The sequence below is a fragment of the Piliocolobus tephrosceles genome, chromosome 13 (genome assembly GCF_002776525.5).
Source record: "Piliocolobus tephrosceles isolate RC106 chromosome 13, ASM277652v3, whole genome shotgun sequence".
Classification (NCBI taxonomy): Eukaryota; Metazoa; Chordata; class Mammalia; order Primates; family Cercopithecidae; genus Piliocolobus; species Piliocolobus tephrosceles.
Window position 1 is genome coordinate 52,422,536 of NC_045446.1, and position 22,169 is coordinate 52,444,704.

General features: G+C 48.5%; 1 protein-coding gene across 15 annotated transcripts in view; it reads right to left on the minus strand.

The window, feature by feature from the left end:
• The window catches only part of LOC111555030 (F-actin-monooxygenase MICAL2), a 254,364-nt gene that overhangs the window by 117,288 nt on the left and 114,907 nt on the right, over positions 1-22,169 (minus strand). For 14 of the 15 annotated variants that reach the window (XM_023230812.2, XM_023230820.2, XM_023230817.2 and 11 more), the window contains 6 exons: positions 21,953-22,043; positions 20,640-20,787; positions 19,097-19,296; positions 18,428-18,534; positions 9,379-9,447; positions 5,995-6,144 (listed from right to left, as the gene is read on the minus strand). In XM_023230812.2, the coding sequence (XP_023086580.2) occupies positions 5,995-6,144; positions 9,379-9,447; positions 18,428-18,534; positions 19,097-19,296; positions 20,640-20,787; positions 21,953-22,043 (765 nt within the window). The remainder of the gene's footprint in view (positions 1-5,994; positions 6,145-9,378; positions 9,448-18,427; positions 18,535-19,096; positions 19,297-20,639; positions 20,788-21,952; positions 22,044-22,169) is intronic. The other variant, XM_023230818.2, reaches the window with a different exon arrangement.

Below are 22,169 nucleotides of genomic sequence, written 5' to 3' on the forward strand. Positions count from 1 at the left end.
TGGCTATTTTCAGTGGCATTGAAGATCATGTTTGTGTTTCTCTGTGTTACCTGTTTCTGGGGTGCTTCCCATTCACATTGGCCTCAGATGGGGAGGGGCTGGTAAGATTCCTTGTTCCTTTCTTAGGGACTCTACCTACACCGTTCTCCTCACAGAGGTGGAGGCCAACAGGGGTGGGACCCCTAATTACACACCAAGAGGCAGTTTCTAATTTTTCACTAATGCAATAGCATGGAGCTGGTTTGTGCATCAGTTTAACAGCACAGAAACAGACCAGCACTCCTTCTGGCAGCGGCACATCCAGCATGACACACAGAGCCTCGGTGGGAGCCAGACACACTGGCTGTGAACAGAGAAGCACAGTTGGCGGGGTGGAGTGGGGGAGACTCCAAACCTACTCCACGAGCAACAGCTCATGAGGTAGGCTTCACACCCATTTCTAGATTCATTCATTCCAGAGGCCAGGCTTCCCAGAAGACAGGCTGTCTCCCACCCCAGCCTGGTATTGTTCTCCACACAGGAGGTAACAGGAGGACAAGTGAAACACGAAAAGCACCCCCAAACCCAGTCTTAATCATTGTTCGTGAGTGCATTTCATTAACTGCTTAACCAAAGTTAGCTCCCTACTCTTCTCATCCTCCATGCCGATATCTGCACTACTGAGTCGTCCTTCTAGAACACAGAGTAGGTCCTGCAGTGGCTTCCCATGACCCAGAGGATAAAATGAAATTCCTTTATACAGAGTGGGCTCACTTCCACTCTGCATGCCACCATAAATGCTTTTATTCTCGAGTTCAAGTCACACTGGATATTCCATCCTTTCATGTCACGCAAGCTCTGCCTGCCTGCCTTTGCACAGGCTAGCCCCTCTCCAAAACGCCCTTGCCCTAAACTTCTCTCTAGCAAAATCCCCCCATGGAACCTTCAACAGTCACTCAGTTCCCATATTACCTTCTCCGTATTACCTCCCAGTCTTCTCCCCTCTCCATTCCTACAACCTTGCCCTTTATACCTCTTATAGAATGAATGGTGTTACGTTAAGTTTATCATGTTAAATTGCCATCTTATGAGGACAAAACAGGCAAGTATCGGCAGTATGTGATGTGATATTTGGTATCATAAAAATGTCATTTATTTCTATGCTAATGTGCTATTTCCCATCTCAACTGTAGTAAGGGAACGGCACCACCTTCTCTGTTTTCTCAGCATCTGGCATGGAGGGTGGCATATGGTGGGCCCTGATTAACGCTTGCTGAATGAATGAGCCCTGTTTGGCAAGCTTTTGTACGCCGCCTGTTCTGCCGTGTTGTGTGCTCTAACACAAAAACAAAATCGAATCCAGCACTGTTGTAAAATATCTTACAAATTTTTATTCTAGCCAAGCCAGGCTCAAGATGTGTGTCTGTGCAGGTCAAGTGGAGCATTAGAACATCTGGTAACATGCAGGCAATGGGGAAAGCAAATTGTTCAGGACAACTACCTTTCTGGCAGGAGAAGCAGAGTCAATAGTTGTTGGAGAGGAAGAAGCAGCTGGATCAGGAGACGGGAGGCAAGAGGGAGGAGATGGAGGATGAGTGTGAGACAGGCCTTTAGAGAGTAGTTTATTCTGCACAGAACAGAAATAGAAGAAACAAGGGTTATCCCAGGAGTCACACCTGGTCATCATGCCTCGATCATGCAGTCCCATGCCTGAGCATTCAAGGGGGCAAAGAAAGGAGACCCATGTCTCTGGACAACATAGAAACCCCTGTATTTGGAGCCAGAAAGGATTATCTGCCTCCTGGTTATACAGAATTCTGCTGCAACTATTCCAGCTCCCTTATCACACCAAAATAGCTCATGCAGATTCAATCTGTTCCTGCCTACATCCGCCTCAGACACCAACGCCAATTACCAAAGCCCTCACCCTGGAGCTTGGTATGAAGTAGCAGCTGCGAGCTTAGGAGAGGAGAACCCTGGGCTGCTTTAGGGCAGGTGGCCACAGCAGGGGCCTCTATAGCTGCAGCAGGCAACTGTGCTAGCATCCTGGCAGGCATGTGGAATCCTAAAAACGAAGTGTAAAGCATCCTTCCCACACCAGTGACTCCACCAAGTAGCAGAAGACGCAGGTCTGAAGGAGACTAAGTGATAACAGCGGAGAGGTAAGTTCTAGGGACAGGCGTGCTGTGAGGGAGGGAGGACTTTACACATGCACCCACCTGCAGGATCTCATTATCAACTCATTTCCTCTTGAGCACACACTCCTCTTTTCGCAAATTTCCAAATAAGTACCTGGCTTGGAGGAGGCTGTACTTCCTAATTCTAAGGCAAAGCCATTCTTGTTGGCTTGACTTTATCCCATGGGGAAGCAGAGCTCCAGTTACCGCATGTGGTTGGCCTCATCATTCAGTATCTTCCTGATCAGGGCCACAGGGAGATTTCTCTCCCACTCAAAAACATCATAAGCAACTGGGTAAAGGCGCTGTGATTCTGCAGCTGATGATTGTTTCCTCTTTGTGTTGACCCTTAGGCAGCTCAGAGCCTGCTTGGAAAATATCTAGGGTCTACCGGCTTGTGCTTCTGTTTAGTAATGCCTTTCTTGATCTGAGTTTACTTTCCTGTCTTAGTTTTCCCTTTCTCTTGATGTATTTACTTATTTGGAATCTTTGCGTTTGGGTCTTTTTTAGATGCCAGCTTATTTGATGGCTTGAAAAATAAATAGCTCCTCATGCTATAAAAGGAGGAAGGAGGAGGAAATTGAGCTCAGAGCCTGACTCAAGGTCACCTGGCTGGACGTCCAACATCTGGGTTCCTGGGGGCTCTGAAAGCCCCATGTTTACCTGCGGGAAATCCCCGTGTCCAAACATGGAGGCAAGGTGAGCCGCCTTCTCTTTAATGTTCTTTGTGTGAAATTCCCTGTTGGCCAAGTTCTGAGCCCTCTTCTGCAGTGAAGGTGAGAAAGGAGAAAGAAAAGAGAGAGTGACAGAGACTGAGACAGTTGCTTCCAAGAAGTGGGTGAGGGAGGCAGCCGGGGGCCTTGCCTGCTCACCACACACAGCAGGATGGGAGACAGGGCGTGGGCAGAGGGAGGAGGACCCCACCTGAGTAGGAGGAGGGAGGGGAAGAAAGGAAGTCACCCAGACGTGGACAGAGACAGGGCAAACAGTTAGTCTTTCACCTGGAGAATCTTTTCCTCCACTTGCTGCAGCCGCCACAGCACCCCGGAAAGAGCCTGTGCCCTCGGGCGGGTAGAAGGCAGGGTAGCGAAATTTTCTGTCCCACCTAGCTGTAGGTCAGACTTGGCTCTGGCTCTCCAGGGCCTGCTCAGGCACTCGCTGCCAGCAGACACTTGCTTGAGCTCTCTGAGCACATGCCCCGTCACGACTACAGAAGGGAACTGGGAAAGAGGAAAAATTAAGCTTCCTTCCCTACTGCGGCCCTTTCACACACTCCCACCATGAGGGATCCCCCATGAAGACCAGAGACAACGGGGCACCAGCACCAGGTGCAACCCTAAGTAAGATTCCAAACCAGCCCCAGGTGTTGACTCTCCACCACCTGCAGCAAAATTGCCTGGCCTCCTCATTCACAACACACGGTCCTGGGCCTCACCCCCAGCCCCTGAATCAAAACCTCTACAATGCTGGTTCTCAATCCTAGCTGCATATTGACATCTAGGGTACTTAAAAAAAAAAAAGACCCAAGTCTGGGGCCAACCTCCAGAGATTCCGATGGGATTGTTCTGGACTGGGCATGAGACATTGGTAGTTTTTTAAAAGCTCCCCAGGTGAGGCAGACGGACATAAAATTGCTGCATTGTATTCACACCGACCTTACTCAACCTCCACCACCTGGGAGCAACACACAAATCCTAATGCTGACCAGACAACTTCGTGGCTTATGGTCAATGATAGTGATTTGGTTCAGATTCCAAACCCAGGAGCCCTACCTGCCATAAGCCACACTCCGTGACTGCCAGCTGCCTTCCCGCCCACTACGCAGGTCCTCAGCTACTCTGGCACCAGGAAGGCCTTCACCATATCCCAGCCTTACCCCTTCAATGGGTCCAGCCAAGTGGCCACCTGGGCCCATTCCAACATCACTTTTTCATTGATATGGAAATCAGCCTATTTGAATGGTCTGCAAATAATGCTTACCATCATAGGGCATCATACAAAATACCCTGTGGTACAGTTTATTTTTCCCTAGCGGCACCATTGAGAACATGGTATTTGGTCAATTGATACCTCTGACTGGCTAAGGGATCAATAACATGTATTTTGTGATGTTGCATACGTGGTTATTCTTACCTATAAGTGTGGTGACATCAAGGTATGTCCAGAAAATCTACAATCAGCTCTACTTGTGGTGTGGGAAGAGCCACTGACCCCACCCTTCTGGATCAAAGTCCCCTCTGGCTTCAACAAAACAGCATCCACTGGAAGGAGCCCTACCTGCCTTTTCAGAGGAGGTGATGGGCTGGGTGTGGCCTCCTCCGGCTTGAGGCAGCAAGAGTGAACAGGAGGGCCAGAGGAAGAGCACAGGACGGGCTTACCTATCCCTGAGACACAGCGTTCCTGGGAGAAGAAAGGTGAGTCCAAAAAAGCAGCCACAGGAGACATGAAGGAAAAGGTGAGTCAGATTGAGAGGCTCAGAAGGAGGAGAGAAGAGGAGCAGGGAGACGAAGTTTGCAAGTACAGAGGAAGCACTGGGCTGAGCTCCTGCAAGCCAGGCCCAGCTGGGAAACTTGAGCCCTGGCTCCCTGTCCATGTGAACAGCAAGTCCTGCAGTCCCCTTCTCAGGGACAATGTGTGAATCCCAGGGTGGCTTTGCTTTTGGCTCAGACACAGGGCCTTAAGCAGGCACTGCCAGAGCCCATGCCAGGCCAGGGTGGCTGGCCCAGGAGTCCACCTGGAAACAGAAGAGCTTCCTGCACACTCAAGGACAGGGATGCTCTGGTGCTTCCCATGGAATTGAGCCCTCATCAGCACTTGGGGACTGTGAGGGACCAAGCCTCCAGAATGGGCAATCAAGAAACTTTGTGGAGAATTACAAGTCTCAAGGAAATGACCCCTTATAATAAAATCCCTTCCCTTCCTGGAGAAGGTCAGTTCTCCCAGGTGGGACACAGTCCACGTCAAGACTAAGGAGACATCTATGGTTGCCTCTCAAGCTAATTAACTATGAGTTTGTCCTCCCAAAAGGAGTCTCATTCTGTCATGTGACAGGTGTTCACCATAGAAAAACCAAATCTCTTTTCCCAAGCTTCTGTAATGTGACAACAGCACCCTAAAGGAAGTTCAGGGGAGCAAACGGAACCACGAGGCACAGACCTCGGAGCCGGAGTCAGGAGGAAGCCTACAGCCTGAGGCAGCATTCTGTCTCCTCCAACCTCACACTGACCCCCATCAGACAAAACAGCCCTGCCAGGCTGACCCTGGTGCAGGGAGAGAGGGGAGGGCCAGGAAACACCTGGGAAGATGGCCTTCAATGCTGTGAGCTCGGACTCAGTTCCTCTGGTTTGGTTGGATCTTCTCACTGGGGACTTTGTGCTTTCCCAGCCAGCCAGCCTCTCAAAGCTCCCTCAAACTGTATCATCTCAAAACTGGCTGCAAACCAAGTCATGGTTGGAAAGCAACACCAAATTAGGGAATGGATTTATTTAATGCAGAACAACCATCAGCAAACTAGGCCCATGGGCCATATCTGGCCTGCTCCTGTTTTTTTGTAAATGAAGTTTTATTGGAACACAGCCAGGCTCGTTTGTTTAGGTATTGTCTACTGCTGCTTTCATACTATAATGGCAGAGTTGTAACAGACAGTAAGGCTTCCAAAGCACTAAAAAACTGCTATCTGGACTCTTATAGAAAAATCTGTTGACTCCTGATCTAGGAGGAGCTCAAATCTCCTTGAGACCAGGCCTGGCTGGCATATCTGAAGTCTACCAGTAGCCAGAACATTCCTGCTGAAAAGTCACCAGGAAGTCAGGTCCAGTGAATATTTGACATGACTCACCTGCTTCATGAGTGAGGGGTTCCGAGTGCTCTCCTCAAACTTGGCCAGCAGCTGATTCGCCATGGACTTGACTTTGTTCTGATTTCCACCTTCTTTACTGCTCCCACACTCTTGATTGGAGCCCACGCTACGGCTGGAAAAGTTTGAAGGCTGCAAAGGTTGAAACGGGACACTGATGGTTGGATCCTGGAATCCAGATACCAGAAAGCGGACTTGGGGACACAGGACGTGGGACTAGTTTCCTGCAGAAGGGCTCCCTCCATGGTCTGAGGAAGGGAGGCACAGGCAGCAGGGCCACCCCGCAGAGGCAATGCTCACAGGAGGGATGCAGCTTTCCAAAGGATGGGCACAGCTAGGCTTGGGAGCCAGGCGGTTGGGGTTTGAATCCCGACTCTCATTTTTTAGCTCTGTGATGTTGGCGATTTACTTTACTTCTGTGAAATTTTTTCATGTATAAAATGAGAACAGTAATCTACTTCACATGATTACTGCAAAAACCAAATATAATCATGAAGTGTTGAACAAAATGGTTTTAAAAAATACATCATCTGGCTGAGAAGAGGAGAAGAGCGGGGGCGGGGGGGGGCGGACAATGAAGGAAGCAGGGTTGGGGGTCACTCAGGCAAGGCCTGGGCTCCGGAGATCTTTCTCCACTCTCCTCTGTAACCACCCCCAGCTTTAACCAGCCCTGCTCTATTTTTGCTATCTTTTTAAAGAAAACTTTTAATTTAGAAACAATTTTAGATTTACACAAAAGTTGCAAAGATAGCACAGACTGTCCCTGCATACCCTTCACCCAGCTGCCCGCGGTGTTAAATCTGGAATAATTGCTCCTGTCATCAAGATTGAGAAATTAACATTGGCACAATACTATTAACTAAATTACACACTTTATTCGGATTGCATCAGTTTTTCCACTAATATCTTTTTTCTGTCCCAGGATTCAATCCAGGATCCCACACTGCATTTCATCATCCTGTCTCCTTGGTTTCCTACGAACTCTAACAGTTTCTGTTACAGAATGACACTTTTTGAAGGGTACTGAGCAGCTGTTTTATAGAAAGCCCCTCAATCTGGGTTGGTCTGATGTTCTGTCATGATTAGACTTCCGGGAAGGACACCACCGAGGTGAAATGCTCTTCTCATTCCAGCACAGCGGGGTGCATGATATCAACATGACTTATAAGTGGTGATGTAGACCTTGGTCATCTGGTTCTGCTATTTTATAAAACAGAGTTCCATATAAGATTTCTCTAGCTCATCTGCTAACAGTAAAAAATTGAAAATGACCAGTGTTTACTAAGAATGTCTGTTCCCCCTTACTGCGGGATCTCCTCCCACAGGCCTCAGAAGTATAAATGGTGCTGCCACAGCAAGTGGGTAGTAAGTTTTCCCAAGGACACCAGGAATGTCCCTCACAGGAAGAGACATTCTCACGACAACAAAGTTGTGTTCATTTAGAAGAAATTCACCAGCAAAGGCAAGCCATAGTTAATTTTTAAAAAAAGATCCCTAGGTGTGGCAGCCCCATGGAAACCTTCTATGTAGAGCCACTCTGAGTGTCGGACAAACACAAACCAAAGAGGCACACCCTCCTTCAAAGTGAAATGTAACTGTGCACAACAGTACAGGCTTGAGTGGGAAGGGGTATGCTTACTTGGGTGATCACTGTTTGTACAAGACCAAAGTTAGCCAGGACAGTGGGCCAGATAGGCCAGTACTTTCAGACATCAACGGGCCTACAAATCACCAGGAAATCGATCCTCAAAAGCAGATTTGCTTTCCGTAGGTCTGGGGTGGGCCCTGAAAGCCTGTACTTCTAACAAGAAACCAGCTGCTGACTAACTAACAAGACTCCCCTAAGCTGGATCTTGGATCACATTTTGAGTAGCAAGAATTTAGAAAGAATATCGCTTTGTTAAAACTGAGTTTAAGCAAACCGTTGCCCCAGGAGACTGTCCAGGGCCATCTCAGAAAGGGTAGACACAAACCAGATTTCTTCCCACTCCAACTCCTGTGTTGCCAGTAACAGAAACAACACTCACATACCCTTACATAAGCCATGGGTGAAAGGCAGGAAAAGACTTCTGCCTGAGACAAAGTGTACCCAAGGGAAGCTTCTTGGGAACAGGCAGGAGCAAATCCCATGTCCTGAAGCTAGAGAGCCAACACCCGTAATCTGGGAAATGGAATGTGTCTGTAGCCCTGTGCAGCCTCTGCTCCCTCTCTGTGTCTCTATTTGCTGGCTTCTTGCTTACACCACAGCCAAGAGGTAGAGAAGCAACAGTGCTTCTTGAAGTGCACCTTCAAGAAGCTCTAGGCAAATGTTCAACCCAAGGTGTTTTGAACTGATTGGGTAGAATGGGTTTGTTGATATTTTAAGATGTGAACTAAACTTGTTTTCCTTTGTCAGTGCTTCCCTTTGACCATCACAGATAATGTGACGTGTACACAAACAGATAATGGGTTGGCTGGTTGGCTGCTGCTTTCCCTAAGGTGAACCTCATGACTCTATTTATTATAAAGCTCACTGTTGTGAGATGCAGCAAGTCAGACACGAACAACCATGTCAGCAAATATACAGCAATAAAAACTCTTTGACCATAAACAGTAGAAAAGTCCCTTCTACCTCCTATCCATAGGATATCAATGTATTATACAGCTCATCCCTCATGCCTCTATGTCATCATTTTGAGGTCAGCCAGAAGGCTGGCGAAAGCTGGCATCCTACACTTCGCTGACAATATGCATGCTTATGGAGTTGGAATGGTTTTTTTTTTAAATGATGTGTATATCTCAGGTCTCTTTTAAAAGCTGCCCAGGGAGGCAGGAACTGATACTCTTTCCGCTTGATCAATTTTTCAGAAGCAGGTAGGTGAGAGATTCAGGCTCTCCTTTGACAAAGTAACCTGTAACTTTCTTCTTTCACCAGAAGGTGGCACTTGTGGGCACCAGGACAGTTGCCTTAAAGACTAGAAGCGAAGGAAACACAAAGGGATACAAACGATGATTGGGAGAAAAGTGGGAGTGCTGATGCCTCTTTACCATTTACTATTAATAATGGTGGTATATTGATTAGCATGTGTCAGATACCATGTTCATCTTATTCATCTTTAAAAGTCCTGCAAAGTTTCATGTATTTCAAGTGTATCACTGCATGTTACAGACATGAACCATATCCTGGGAGGTTGTGTTTCTCAAGGTTACATAGCTAGTAAATAGTGAAGCGAGATCCAAAACCCCAACTGTTTTTCCATCACGCCAAGTTTGGAACCCAATGGTTCATGAGAGAGGGAAGGAAGGCTGCTATCACAGTGAGGCCGCCTGTGGCCACTGGTTGTCAGGAAACGAGCCTCTGTTTAAACCCACACTGTGTACACAAACCTCGTCCAGGTTATTGAAGCCCTTCCGCCTCCGTTTGTTCATGTCATTCTCTCCAGTTTGACCATCCACCTGCAATGGCCAAGAAAGCAGGGTGAGCTCAGGGGGCCACGAAGGGCTTCAGTCCCACTAAGACCCCTGAGGGTATAGGGCTGGCTTTGAGCTGGTGCTGTGGATGTGTCCCTGCTCACAAACAGCTGTCAGCCTACAGGCCGGCGTGGTAGTAAATTACTCTGCACTGTGACAAATGCTGTCACAGAGTTTTGTTCAGGCACAGTGGAGAGAACCTCATGCCACCTAGCAGCCAAGGCTTCGTCAGAAGGGGCCAGAATTACATCCCAAAAGATCTTCATGAAATATCAAAGCAAAAAGAATCCCAGTGACATAAGCAGGACAGGGATGATCTCCATTGCAATGTGGCCTTGGGCTCGGAGCAGTTCAATGCTTTGCCCAAGGCCACAGCCAGGTCTGCTGATGCTTTCAGTGTACTGCCTTATGGAGACCACCTGGGGTCTCTCTGCACCCAGGGAGCCTCTCTCCTACAAGAGGGTGACCGGGTTCAACTCACACGGACCACGGACTCTCAGGACTCAAATAAGTTGCCCAGGGATTTGATGGCAAATCAAGTCTGCAATTCAGTCAGCATCACAGATACTAGTAAACAGTATTTTATTAACTTCAAATAAGCATTAACTATAGCCTGATGACTAGCCTGACCATATAGCCTGGTTTGCTGGAGGTGGGGGTAGTTCTGATTTACTGCTTTTTAGCCCCAGCCTGACTGTTAACAGTGCCCCTTTCACTGTCAGAAGTCTCCTGGTTTAGATGACACATGACATGGTTGCCCTATGAGAACCCCTCACAGCCCTCTCTCTGCTGCCTGAATCTGGACATTGAAATCCAGAAAGCCCTGCTCTACCCAAGCCCGTTGCATCACCCTGCAAGGGCTCCCTGAGGGCACTCAGCTATCAGGCTTGTCTCCTCAGGGAATGAGCAGAACTCTGGAGGCCGAGCTGATGCTATGGCTGGAGTAGGAAAGACTGAATTTAGTAACTCCTCTGTACCCATGGGTAAGTCTAGCCTTGTCGCTGGGCTAGGGTCCACCTAGGCTCCCCCATCCTTTTCTAGGGTAAGACCTTTCCGCTACCAGTCTTCAGCCACTGGAGCCTTCTCCAAAGAGCAAGCTCTGTCAGAACCAGGGAGCCATGTCCCACTGACCATAGATCGCTTCTTCGGGGAGCCTCCTACTGTCTCAGAGGGGCCCTCCATCGCAGGCCCACATTAAATCCAGCCTTTCTACCATTCTGGATGCAGGGGGAAGTGCTGCAGACCACCTGCTCACCTCAAACCCAGGCATACAGCCCAATCAGCCCCATAAATCCTAATCTACCCCATCACAGGAGGATTCTTTCACCTCCGGGTTGTTCTGAAACAACAACCCTAGCTATGGGTGCCCCAAACACAACCCAGTACGCACTCCCTCCCTCCAACGGAAAGTACCTGCTTCCTAGTCTCTTGTCCTCTTCTTCATCCCCTGCCCTCTCCCCACATTTACCAGCACCAGATTGTTTTGTTTTTAAAGACAAGATCAACCATAGTTTAGTCCATTGATATTTGCTCAAAAATTTGCCCCAGGCAGCACAAAACAACACATCAAAGGGCCCTGCCTTCTCTTGAACGTTTTCCTCAGCTTCTAATAAATCATTATTCTGTGAATGGAAATGATTTTAAGCCAAAAGCTTGGGCAAACACCAAGAGAAACAGATGACCTTATTTGCAACAATGTTGGGTCTTAGAGGAACAGGCTGTCTGGACCCCCAGCTCCACAGCCTGGGAATGCTGCTCTGGCCAGCCCAAACCTGGGGCCTGTGAAAGTACAGAATGTCCTACCCAACAAGAATGCTTCATGCATAATCTTAGGGTTTTCTGTTTTTTTTTTTTTTTTTGGTTTCTACCTTAAATGAGGATTTGGTTTTTCCTCCAAAGGGCAAAACATTTTACTCTCTTTTGTTCTCAACAAGGGGGACTGTTCCACTGGAGCCTAGATAGATTGAAGACAGCCATATTAGCCATGGGCTTATGAAGGGCATTCCTGGGAAGACCGTGCCCAGCCAGCAGCTCCTAAGAAGACTCCAAATCCTTCAGGGGGAATAAATGACATGGACGGGGACAACCTCAGCCTCTCTGACCCACTCTGACCCATGGGACAACCAAATGTAGTCTGTGGAAAAGTTAGCAACACACATACCCGAATGGTTTCTACTTTTCCTTATAAATTTAACACTGAAGCACTGACTAAGAGCAAGGCTAAGAACATTTGAACCTAGAGATTTCTCTAATTTTTTCTTATCTGTATATCTATATTTGTGAACCATAATCACTTCAGTGCTCCCTTTTCCTCAGACCCTGTTTCACTCTACAAAGAATTGAAAGTACAAGAAGAAAGAAAATACTTATTGTGCCCAAAGAGAACATGAGAATAAATAACTTACATTCTTTTCCCATTGAGGTTTCCAGCTCTTCCGCCCTAAGAACACTTTCTTATCATGATTTCCCAATGATTTGAAAGAGTCTATATACCAAAAGGCATTTATTAAACTAATTGGTTTTCCTATAAAAAAAAATCAAAGATGTAGATCTGCCAATCTGAACATTTATTTGATCAGCACAAGATAACCATGTTCCCATACTGCCCGAGTTCATGTGATTTTAGCTCAAAGCAAACAAACTTTATATTTAGTTAGCTGGTATAGCCTAGCCCAGGAATAATTTAGATATGGGTCACAGGAGGAGAGGTTGGCCATTGCAGGCTATGGTTTTGTTGATTTGGGCAGCAGCTGTGATAGTTGGGAAGATGGCCAGTGATATCAGCAAGAGAGCTCTTTCTTCAAGGAATCATGGATTTGAGTATTGGTACTAATTATTTCCCAGCTGTGTAATCTCAGGAAAACCATCCAACTACTTTGACTTCAGTTTCCTTAACTATAAGAAGGGATCTTCTATTGTTTAGTTCATAAGCTGTTGTGAGGGTAACGAAATCACAGATATAAAACACTTCTTAAACTATAAAGTGCTAGACAGTAGTCTCCCCTCATCCATGGCAGATACATTCCAAGGCCCCCAGTGGAAGCGAGAAACTGTGGATACTGCCAAACCCTAGATATGCTGTTTTTTTGATCTAGTGACTGAGACAGCTAAGGTGACTAATGGGTGGGTAGTGAGTGTACCATGGATATGCTGGACAAAGGGATGATTCACATTCCAGGCATGATGGAGTGGGATGCTGTGAGATTTCATCATGCTACTCAGAATGGTGTGCAGTCTAAAACTGTGAATTGTTTCTGGAATTTTTCTTTTAATATTTTTGGACCATGGGTGAACACAGGTCACTGAAACCTTGGAAAGCAAAACTGCAGATAAGGAGGGTACTACTGTACAAGTATTAAACGCTATTGGTGAGGCTAGTGTTAGTAACAGAATTTTGTTTTATTTATTCTCTTTTTGGGGACAGGGTCTTGCTGTGTTGCCCAGGCTGGAGTGCAGTGGTGTGATCTTGGTTCACTGCAACCTCTGCCTCCCGGATTTAAGTGATTCTCGTGCTTCAGCCTCCCAAGAAGCTGGGACTACTGGTGTGCACCACCACACAGGTTAATTTTTGTATTTTTAGTAGAGACAGGGTTTCACTTTGTTGGCCAGGCTGGTATTGAACTCCTGGCCTCAAGCAATTCGCCCACCTCGGCCTCCCCAAGTGCTAGGATTACAGACATGAGATACCGTGTTTGGCAGAATTTTAAACATCTAAATTCTACTTCTGGCTTTGACAGTTACCACCTACATGACTTATCAAAATGTAATCTCCCCAAGTCCAAGTTTCCCCATCTAAACACTGGCATGAAAATGTGTTCCCAGCCTTCCTCCAAAGGTGACAAGAGCAAATGGGATGTATATGAAAGTGTTTTGTATGCTGTAAAGGGCTCTATTGATTGTGGTTGCAGTACAGAACCAAGTGTCCAAGCCAGATCGCTTTACTCATCTTTTGAGAAAATAAGCGTCTTCATTTAATCATCATTTCTAAAGGAAGAGAACTATCATTTACTGAGCACCTTCCACCTGCCAGACACAGTGCTCAGACCTGCCGCACACATTTGCTCGCCTCATCTTTGCTGCAGTACTATGATGCACATGTTGTTACCCTCATTTTTCAGACAAGCAAAGGAGCTTTCTGAGAGGCTAGAACATTTGCCAAATCCCCAGCAGATGTAAATCTGTGTTTGTCTGCTTGACTTCTAACTGCATTGCCAATCTGTAAATCAGCTCTGAATCCTGGACTGAGACTGCACAGAGGAAAGGAGAGAGAACAGCTTCAGCCATGAGCTGCAGGCACCTGGAGGGGTACTCCAGGGCCCTGTGCTGGCCTGGCCTTGGAAAGCGGCACCCTTAACTCCCCCAAGGCTTCTTTAAACCTCTGCAATGAGAAATCTTGGAAACCTAGTGGGGAGCTTTGGCTGCTGGGTATGTGGTTCTGTGAGAGAAGTCAGGGAAGTGAGGTGAGAGGAAGTTCACAAGGCAGGGTCCTTGCTTGTTTCGTTCACTGCTGCAGCCCCAGTACTGAGGAGAACTCCACATAAAATAGGCACTCGAGAAATGGTTGTCGAATGAGTGGATGGAAGGAAGAGGCACCTTCGCACATAATGCCACCCGGCTCTTCAGAAAGTGTCTGCGCAGGTGGCTCAGGAAGAGGAGGGCTGGGGAGGGGAACCTGGACCACTTAGACCAGACACTGACAAAAATGTCCGTCACATTTTGTGAATGCCACTCTGTCAGGGACCAGTGCTGGAGGAGGAGGAGGAGGACCTGGCTGAGCAGGATCAAACCTGGGGCCACCCATCTGGCTTCTGGGATGAGCTCTCCAGGGACAAGTGACAACTTCTGTTTTATCCCCCAAGGAGTGGGCTCAGGATGGGACAAAAAGTAGTGCTCTGCATATGTGTACAGTAATGACCATAGTGGCCATCAGTACAGGTGTCACCATGTATGGTAGGTCTAGGAGAGTACTGGTAGGTATTGTGAGTCTGAAGGTGCATGTCTATGTGTGTGCCATGCACACAGGAATGAGAGACGTCATGGTTATATGTTCAGGGGTCACCTGCGTGCATGATGATAAGAGCCCTGGAGCCCCCAGGAACTGTCCCTTGCTATGAGGCTTTTAGGTGCTCACCGAGACCACAGACAGATCTGCAGAAGCAGACCAAGGGCCTTTTAAGGGAAAATATCGTTCCCAGGTTCTCCTTTTTCCAGGCGTGGGCTGCCCAGTTTTCAGAACGAATCAACCCAATGGGTTACCACTCATGGTGGGACGGAAAAGTTACTCTCTCTAAAAGTAAACAAGATCCTTGATGGAGAAAAAAGCCTTTCATTTTGCTTGAAGTTGATACATCTTGCTTGGATTGCATGTTATCAGGAAGATAAGATTAGGGGGAAAAGAAGAATTTAACATCGTCAGTGAAAATCAGGAGGGAGGTTCTTAAGCCTGACTCAGCAGAGAACCAGTGTATCCTCTTCAGATAAAGATGCCACATTATAAACAAATGTGCACTCACAGCTCAATTCCCATATCAAGATATTCCTCTGGAAGATGGAGAGGAAGTTAGGGAGGGGCAGGGAAGAAGGTCAAACACAGATGCACCTACATGTACAGATATTGTCTGTATTTGCGGGGAGGGCTATTGTACAGACTTGTGCAAGCGTGCCTGCCCTGTATCTCCACTCCAGAAGGGCTGATGAGCAAGGTCATTGAGGGCTGCGTGTTTTGTTGTACTGATATCTTGGTGTAAATGTGAGGGAGCCCCTATGTACAGACGTGGAAGTCTGCATGGATTTCAGAGTCTTATGTGCAGACATCCCCTGTGGCTGTGCAGGACCAGACCAGGGTGGACTCAGCGTTCTTTGCTAGTGGGAAATGTTGAGGCCAAAGAGCATTGCCATTAGATTCCCAAATCAAAAAATCGTTCAGATACAAGGTATCTGGTAGGATGGGACGAAGGAGGAAGGTACTTTCTATGTGGCCCTGATCACTGTGCTGGCATTGAATGGTAGACAGAATGCAGAGGTATTTCAGTGATGGCCAAAGGCACAGTGTAGTGACCCAGTAGCCTTATGAAACCACCCAACCCACCCAGAGGAAATGCTCCATCGCTCTGAGAACAAGTAATGCCCATGCCAGGCACTTTGCTCAATGGCCACATCTCTACCTATCCAAAAATGGGGCAGAGTGCAAAGATTAAATGAGGCTGTGGGAGAGAACAGATCTATGGGCCTTGACTCCTCTCAAAATGGGTAGCCAAGGGACACACCCTGAAGAAGACTGAACAGGATTCAAAAGGGGCCAGAATTGGGCTGGGCAGAGCCCTCCACCACAAGCATTTTCTAGCAGAGCCAGAGGGAAGTGGAGTAAGGCCCTCAGCCCTTGGAAGGCCTGGCCAGCCTTGCTGATTCCTGACTTTTAACCATCCCCAGGTCCCAAGCCAGTGCTGGCCAGGCTGTTTCAATTCTGTCACTCCGTAAACAGAGGTGTGGTGAGTGAAAGGTTGAAACATCCCTCTCCAGTTCCGACTGTGGGCCAAGTGGGAGAGACGCAGTGAATGGAGAAAGGCAGTAAATGTCTGGCTCAGAGAGCTTCAAGACACACTGATTGGCTTGCCTGGGGCCAAACAGCCCAAGACAGGGTCCTTGGGCTGGAGGTAGAACAAGCTGCCCACTGGTATCCAGAAGAGAGCCCCATTTGCTCAGTGGGAACACGGTGGGCAATGCAGCCCTCACGCAGAGCCTCTAGGTGGGGCCACCTCAGAGGCGGAGAGCGGCTGGGTGCAGCTCATCATTTTAACTGCTTTGTTGCCATCTTCCTTGCCCAGCTAAGGCCTTGCTAGCCCATTCCGTCCTAGAGCTAGGGAGCCACAGAAGCATGAAGTATACTGCTCCTGGAGTTGGCAAAACAGCTGTTGCAGCATCCCAGGGAGCAGGGAGTTCAGGCCTCAGTGGAAAAAGTGACCACTGCTCACACAGCCCAGGGAAAGAAAGAGGCTAGGCAGCCCCACCCCACCCTGGGCAGAGGGGCTGACTGGATATGGCTGCCTTGGCCAAGCTAAAGAGACTGTTGGCCACCTAGAGAGACTCAGAAACTTGCAGAGGCCTCCAGCCCACTGTCTTGTTGGTGGAGGGCACCCTGCCATCCTGGGGAGGGCAGGCAAGCTCTGGACAGGTACTTACAACTGCCCCCACCCCAAGCCACCCCTGCTCCCTCCAGTGCCTTCACTCTGGTCCTATTCTCCTCCACCCATCTTCTCTTATCTGCTCCCACTGACCACCCCAGGAGCTCCCCACTCTAGTCTTAGAACTCTGACATTTGCCATCTGCCCCAATGCATCCACATCTCATAGCCTGTCCTCAGCCCTCACCCTGGCTGGCTTCCCTGTTGCCTGGCACAGTCTCCAGGGCCCATCCCGTAGAAGTGCTCTCCTCCCTGGGCTTCCCAACTCCCTCCCTGCCTTTCCAACTGTCCCTTCCCCTTCCCATCTTCTTTCTTGGCTGCTCTGCCTCTGCCAGCCCCTCAAACTCCGTTGTTCCCCAAGCTTCGGACCCTTGGTTTTCAGTTTGCTCCCTATCTTCCCAACTGGACTCCAAGGTCAAGACTCACATCACTTCTGTATGTCCTATAACTAGACACACAACAAATGCCTTTTAATGAGCGGACTAATTAGTGTGAAGAAAGCATGGGGTAGGGGCAAAGCAATGAAGTACAACAGAGTAGCAGGTGACCTGGCCGAGGCACCCAGCCTCTCTAGCCCTCCATTTTTTATTTTTTTTTAGGTGGAGTTTCGCTCTTCTTGCCCAGGCAGTACAATGGTGCAATCTCAGCTCACTGCAACCTCCGCCTCCTGGGTTCCAGTGATTCTCCTGCCTCAGCCTCCCAAGTAGCTGGGATTACAGGTGCCTGCCACCATGCCTGGCTAATTTTTTATAATTTTAGTAGATACGGGATTTCACCATGTTGGCCAAGCTGGTCTCAAACTCCTGACCTCAGGTGATCTGCCCGCCTTGGCCTCCCAAAGTGTGGGGATTACAGGCATGAGCCGCTGCGCCCACAGGCCTCCATTTTTATCTGTAAAGTGGGCACATTAAGCAAGAGAACTGGCATGATGCCTCCCACGGAGATGTTAGCATCCACACGAAACTGTCACTGCTCCTTAGGTATGTGATGCCCAAACTATGTCCCGTGGCACCATGTGAACTCACAGAGGTGCCAAAAAATATTTTTAATTTTCTAGGAAAACACTATCATGTCTGTCAGACACCTTGAAAAATGCTCCTATTAAGTTATTTGGTCTTAACTACTTAATAAATGAAACTGTTAGGTATTTCTTTTGGTATAGGGGCCCCATGAAAAAAGTTACGGAGACACTAAGGGTGCTATAAGTTGAGAACGTTTGGGAACCTCTTTATTAGGCTCTGAGCTCCTCAAAGGCAAGGTCCATATATTGTTCACTTCCGTATATTTGCTCCCCTCATCAGAAACGAAAACTATAGCCCTAAAGTTGACCTATAGGAGAGCCCAATATATATTTGTTGAATGAATGAATAAACACAAATTAATGGAACACATGTGTAAATGGGGCATCACCACCATGCACTTCTGCCACTAAACTGATGGCCATCAAGTTCTAAACTGCTCAGCACAGTGAGAAATCATTTCGTCCCCATTCCTCAGGAAGCAGAGCTGATCTGATTTACTTCTAAAAGCATTCACCAATATGTCCTATTAGCTCGCTACCATGTCCTTCCTATAACCACTTTGAAGTCATTGAAACTAGCTACACAGTGCCAGGAAGAACTTCCAAAAACACTCATAACTAATCCAAGTTTTACTAGCGTTTTCCGGGAGCGCCTGATCCATGTAACTTACTAGCCTCAACAGTCTGAGAATGTGACAATCTCCATTCCTCATACCCCATCCATGTGCAATGGGAAATAAAACAAAAACCAGGCCAAAACTTACTCGTGGAGTCCTCTTCCTTGGAAATGTGAGGTTGAGATAGTTATTAGAAATGGATGATTTGGCCAAGCTGAGGTCAGCATTTTCTCCATAGTTTTTGCGCCAAGAATCTGTAGGGAAATAAAAGTGCAACTGTGATTTGGAACCAGGCTCCAGGAAGTACGGCTATAACAAGGAGGTGTTGGCCGGGCACGGTGGCTTACGCCTGTAATCCCAGCACTTTGGGAGGCCGAGATGGGTGGATCACGAGGTCAGGAGATCGAGACCATCCTGGCAAACACGGTGAAACCTCATCTCTACTAAAAATACAAAAAAATTAGCTGGGCGTGGTGGTGGGTACCTGTAGTCCCAGCTACTCGGGAGGCTGAGGCAGGAGAATGGCTTGAACCCGGGAGGCGGAGCTTGCAGTGAGCCGAGATTGTGCCATTGCACTCCAGCCTGGGTGACAGAGCGAGACTCCGTCCCCCCAAACTCAAGGTGTAAATGACATACAGATCCACTTACATGCACAGAGGCTGGGTGAGTGGAGTCACCCCTGTTTGGCCTCACAGTCAAGGGGAACACACTGGGCAGTCCCAGAACAGACCATACCAGTGTTAGGAGCAGTTAGACTCAGTGACAAGGACAGAGATGGTCCAAGGGGCCAAGCAAAATCTCTGTCCAGGTGCTTACCCACGGGCCTCAGTGGTGTGCCCCGGAAGAGCTCGTAGAACTTGGAGAGGTACATGACCATGCTGAGCTCGTCAGGCTCCTGGGCAGACGCCATCTCTTTGCCCGTGGTCACTGGAGGGATCCCAAACTCTCGCTCTGCCACATCAAATGCGAGCTGGTTGTTCTCCACAGCATCGTCTTCATTCAAAGAGTCAAAGTTGCTAGAGAATCAAAACAAAGTAGAGAAATTCAGGGAGAGGAGGCAGAGGTGCAGCAAGCTGAGCATCTTCAGGTGGTAAGGAGCACTGAGGGTGACACTCTGCCAGGTGTTGGCGGGGTACGGGGGGGAACAGTGACCCCAGCCCCTGTCCCCAGTTCTCACCCCACCACCCCACTGGTCGGGAAGGGACAAAATCAGACTCGGGCCATGATGACATTATTGCTGTCTGGGCTAAAGCCATCAGAAGATGATTTAAACCTCTTGGGAACATTTATGAGCTATTTTACTTTTAAATATATCACCTTTTTTAAATTACAAAAGTAAAATGGGCATCTTGTAAAAAACATCAAATTATATAGCATATAAAGTAAAAAGGGAGACCAGGCGCAGTGGCTCATGCCTATAATCCCAGAAGTTTGGGAGGCAGAGGCGGGTGGATCACTTGAGCTCAGGAGTTCAAGACCAGGCTGGCCAACATGGCAAAACCCTGTCTCTGCTAAAAATACAAAAATTAGCTGGGTGTGGTATAATCCCAGCTACTCGGGAGACTGAGGCAGGAGAACTGCTTGAACCTGGGAGGTGGAGGTTGCCGTGAGCTGAGATTGCATCACTGCACTCCAGGATAGGCAACAGAGTGAGACACTCCGTTTCAAAAAAAAAAAAAAAGGAGAGTCCATCCTCTTAACGTCACCTCACCTCGCGTCCTAAGGTACCAATTGCTAGCCCTTGGGTAGGTTTGCTGTCAGTCTTTTTTGTGATTTGCACCTGGCTGTGAAGTTCTGCTGCTGCTGATTTAAATACAGGTGCATCATGCTTTAGCATCACAGTGTTTCCTCAAACTTCACCTGATCTCCCCGATGACCCTGCTGCTCTTTCTAATTTGTAGATGAAGAATCTAAAGCTCAGAGAAGGTAAGTGGCTTGCCCAAGGACACACAGCTTATGAATCTGGGTCTCAAACCTAATTCTATAAAACCCTCAAACTAGTCCCTGGAATTAGGTCTGGCCCATACTCCTCTCTTGAGGGTGGAGCTCCAAGGTGTGAATGCTCAAATTTCCAAAGAGTGTGGTGATGGGGGTCGGGGGGGGAAGGGTAGTGGGGGGTGAGGGGTCAAGCATATCATCACTAAGCCTGAACCGATTTTTATCCTCACATATTAGGAACACAGATCAAACGCACTGCTGACAGAGTAATCAGTGCAAAGGGAAAAGAATAAATGTTAAGAAAAATCTCAAATCGAAACACAGAAAGAGAAATATTGAACCAAGTAATGAAGATTCTGCATGCAGCAGAATGGCCTTGGCATCCCTTGTCTCCAGGGGCCAGCCTGGGCCCCCGACTCACATGAGCTCAGGCCGGAAGCGGTGGATGATGGCACACAGGGCCAAGCCGCTGTGCCAGGATGTGGTCAGGTCGGTGACATTGACATGCTGGTAGCCCTCTGTCTGCTGCTGGCACCAGGTTAGGAGCTTGCTGGGCCGGATATCTGACTCTGCAAGAAGGAGAGCACAGGCAGTGAGGCTCTGCAGGAATCTCACACAGTCTGCCCTGGCGATCCCCTCTCATGCCACCATGGCTGGGGACCAGGAGGAGCAGCCCCAAGGCAAGGGAGCAGGGCAGGGGGCCATTGGCATGGGTGCAGCTCCCTGAGGACTGCTGCTTGGGGGCCTGGTCAAGAGTGTGGCGGGAGGGAAGGGGAAGCATGCTCTCTTCCAGCAGAGTCCCTAAGACCTACTATGTTTAGGCCCTGCCAACAAAATGCTCATCTAGTGGGGAAGACAGTCACGGAGGGGGTGACGATGACACAGTGCTGCAATGGAGGCAGAAACAGGCGCTGTGGGAGCACATTAGCAGGTTTGCCTGAGTCTGCTCTGGGAGGGGAATTCTCCAGAGAAAAGTGGAATGGGGAGGTACGTTTGAGCTTGTTCTTTACGAGCATCTAGGAACTTATCAGATGGAAGAAGTCATTCCAGGAAGACAGAAAGGACTGTGCGGTGGCAAAGAATCTAGAAAAACTTGCTATGTTTGTGTAACAGTGAAATGGTCGATTATAGTAAGTGGTTTATTACAGCAGTGGGGCACGTCGTGGTGCGTGGAGGGGAAGAAGGAGTACAGCTGAGTTTGCCTAAGGAAGGACAGGAGGCAAAGTCTGGACAGGCACAGGTAGCCAAAGAGGTCTCTAAGCAGGAGAGCATCCTGAGCCGAGCTGGGTGCTGGGAGTTCCTCATTTAACCATCCCATCTCCCTGTGTTGAGTACCGGCCCTGTGTCCAGCGCACTGCTAGGCCCAGGATGACCAGGAAAAGGGTGAAGTGCATTAACCTCATTTCTACTTAAGGGGACAAGGCCCCCATGCTGGAAACAAGAGGAAAATAAGAACAAGTCCCAGTGAAATAATCCCCCAGTTCATGTTTACTGTGCGAAGCTCTCGACACATACTAGCTCCTTTCATCCTCACAGTGATGCTCTGGGCAGGGGTTCTCTTGGTCTTGCAGAGGAGGAAACTGGAGTACAAAGAGGAGAGGTGCCTGCCCATGGTCTCACAAAGGGGCAGAGCCAGGCTGGTTGCAGAGCCTGTGTCACCACGGCCACTGAGCAGGCCTCCTCCCCTCACAGCCCTTCCCAGACACCCACCAGGGTCCCAGGAAGGCCGCTTACCCCTCCTGGAGAGGTTGACAGATCTCCTCACTGAGCCCAGTCTCTCGAGGGGGTAGTGCTCCAGCTCCTTGGTGATGTACAAATGCTTTACCTATGAGCAAGAGAGACAACATGCTTGCCCACCAGTTTTCCCCCAAATCCTAGTCTCAGGGCCCCTAAACTCGACCTACCCCCAATTCAGTGCCTGCCACCATTTTCCTCTATTGCTAGGAGACAT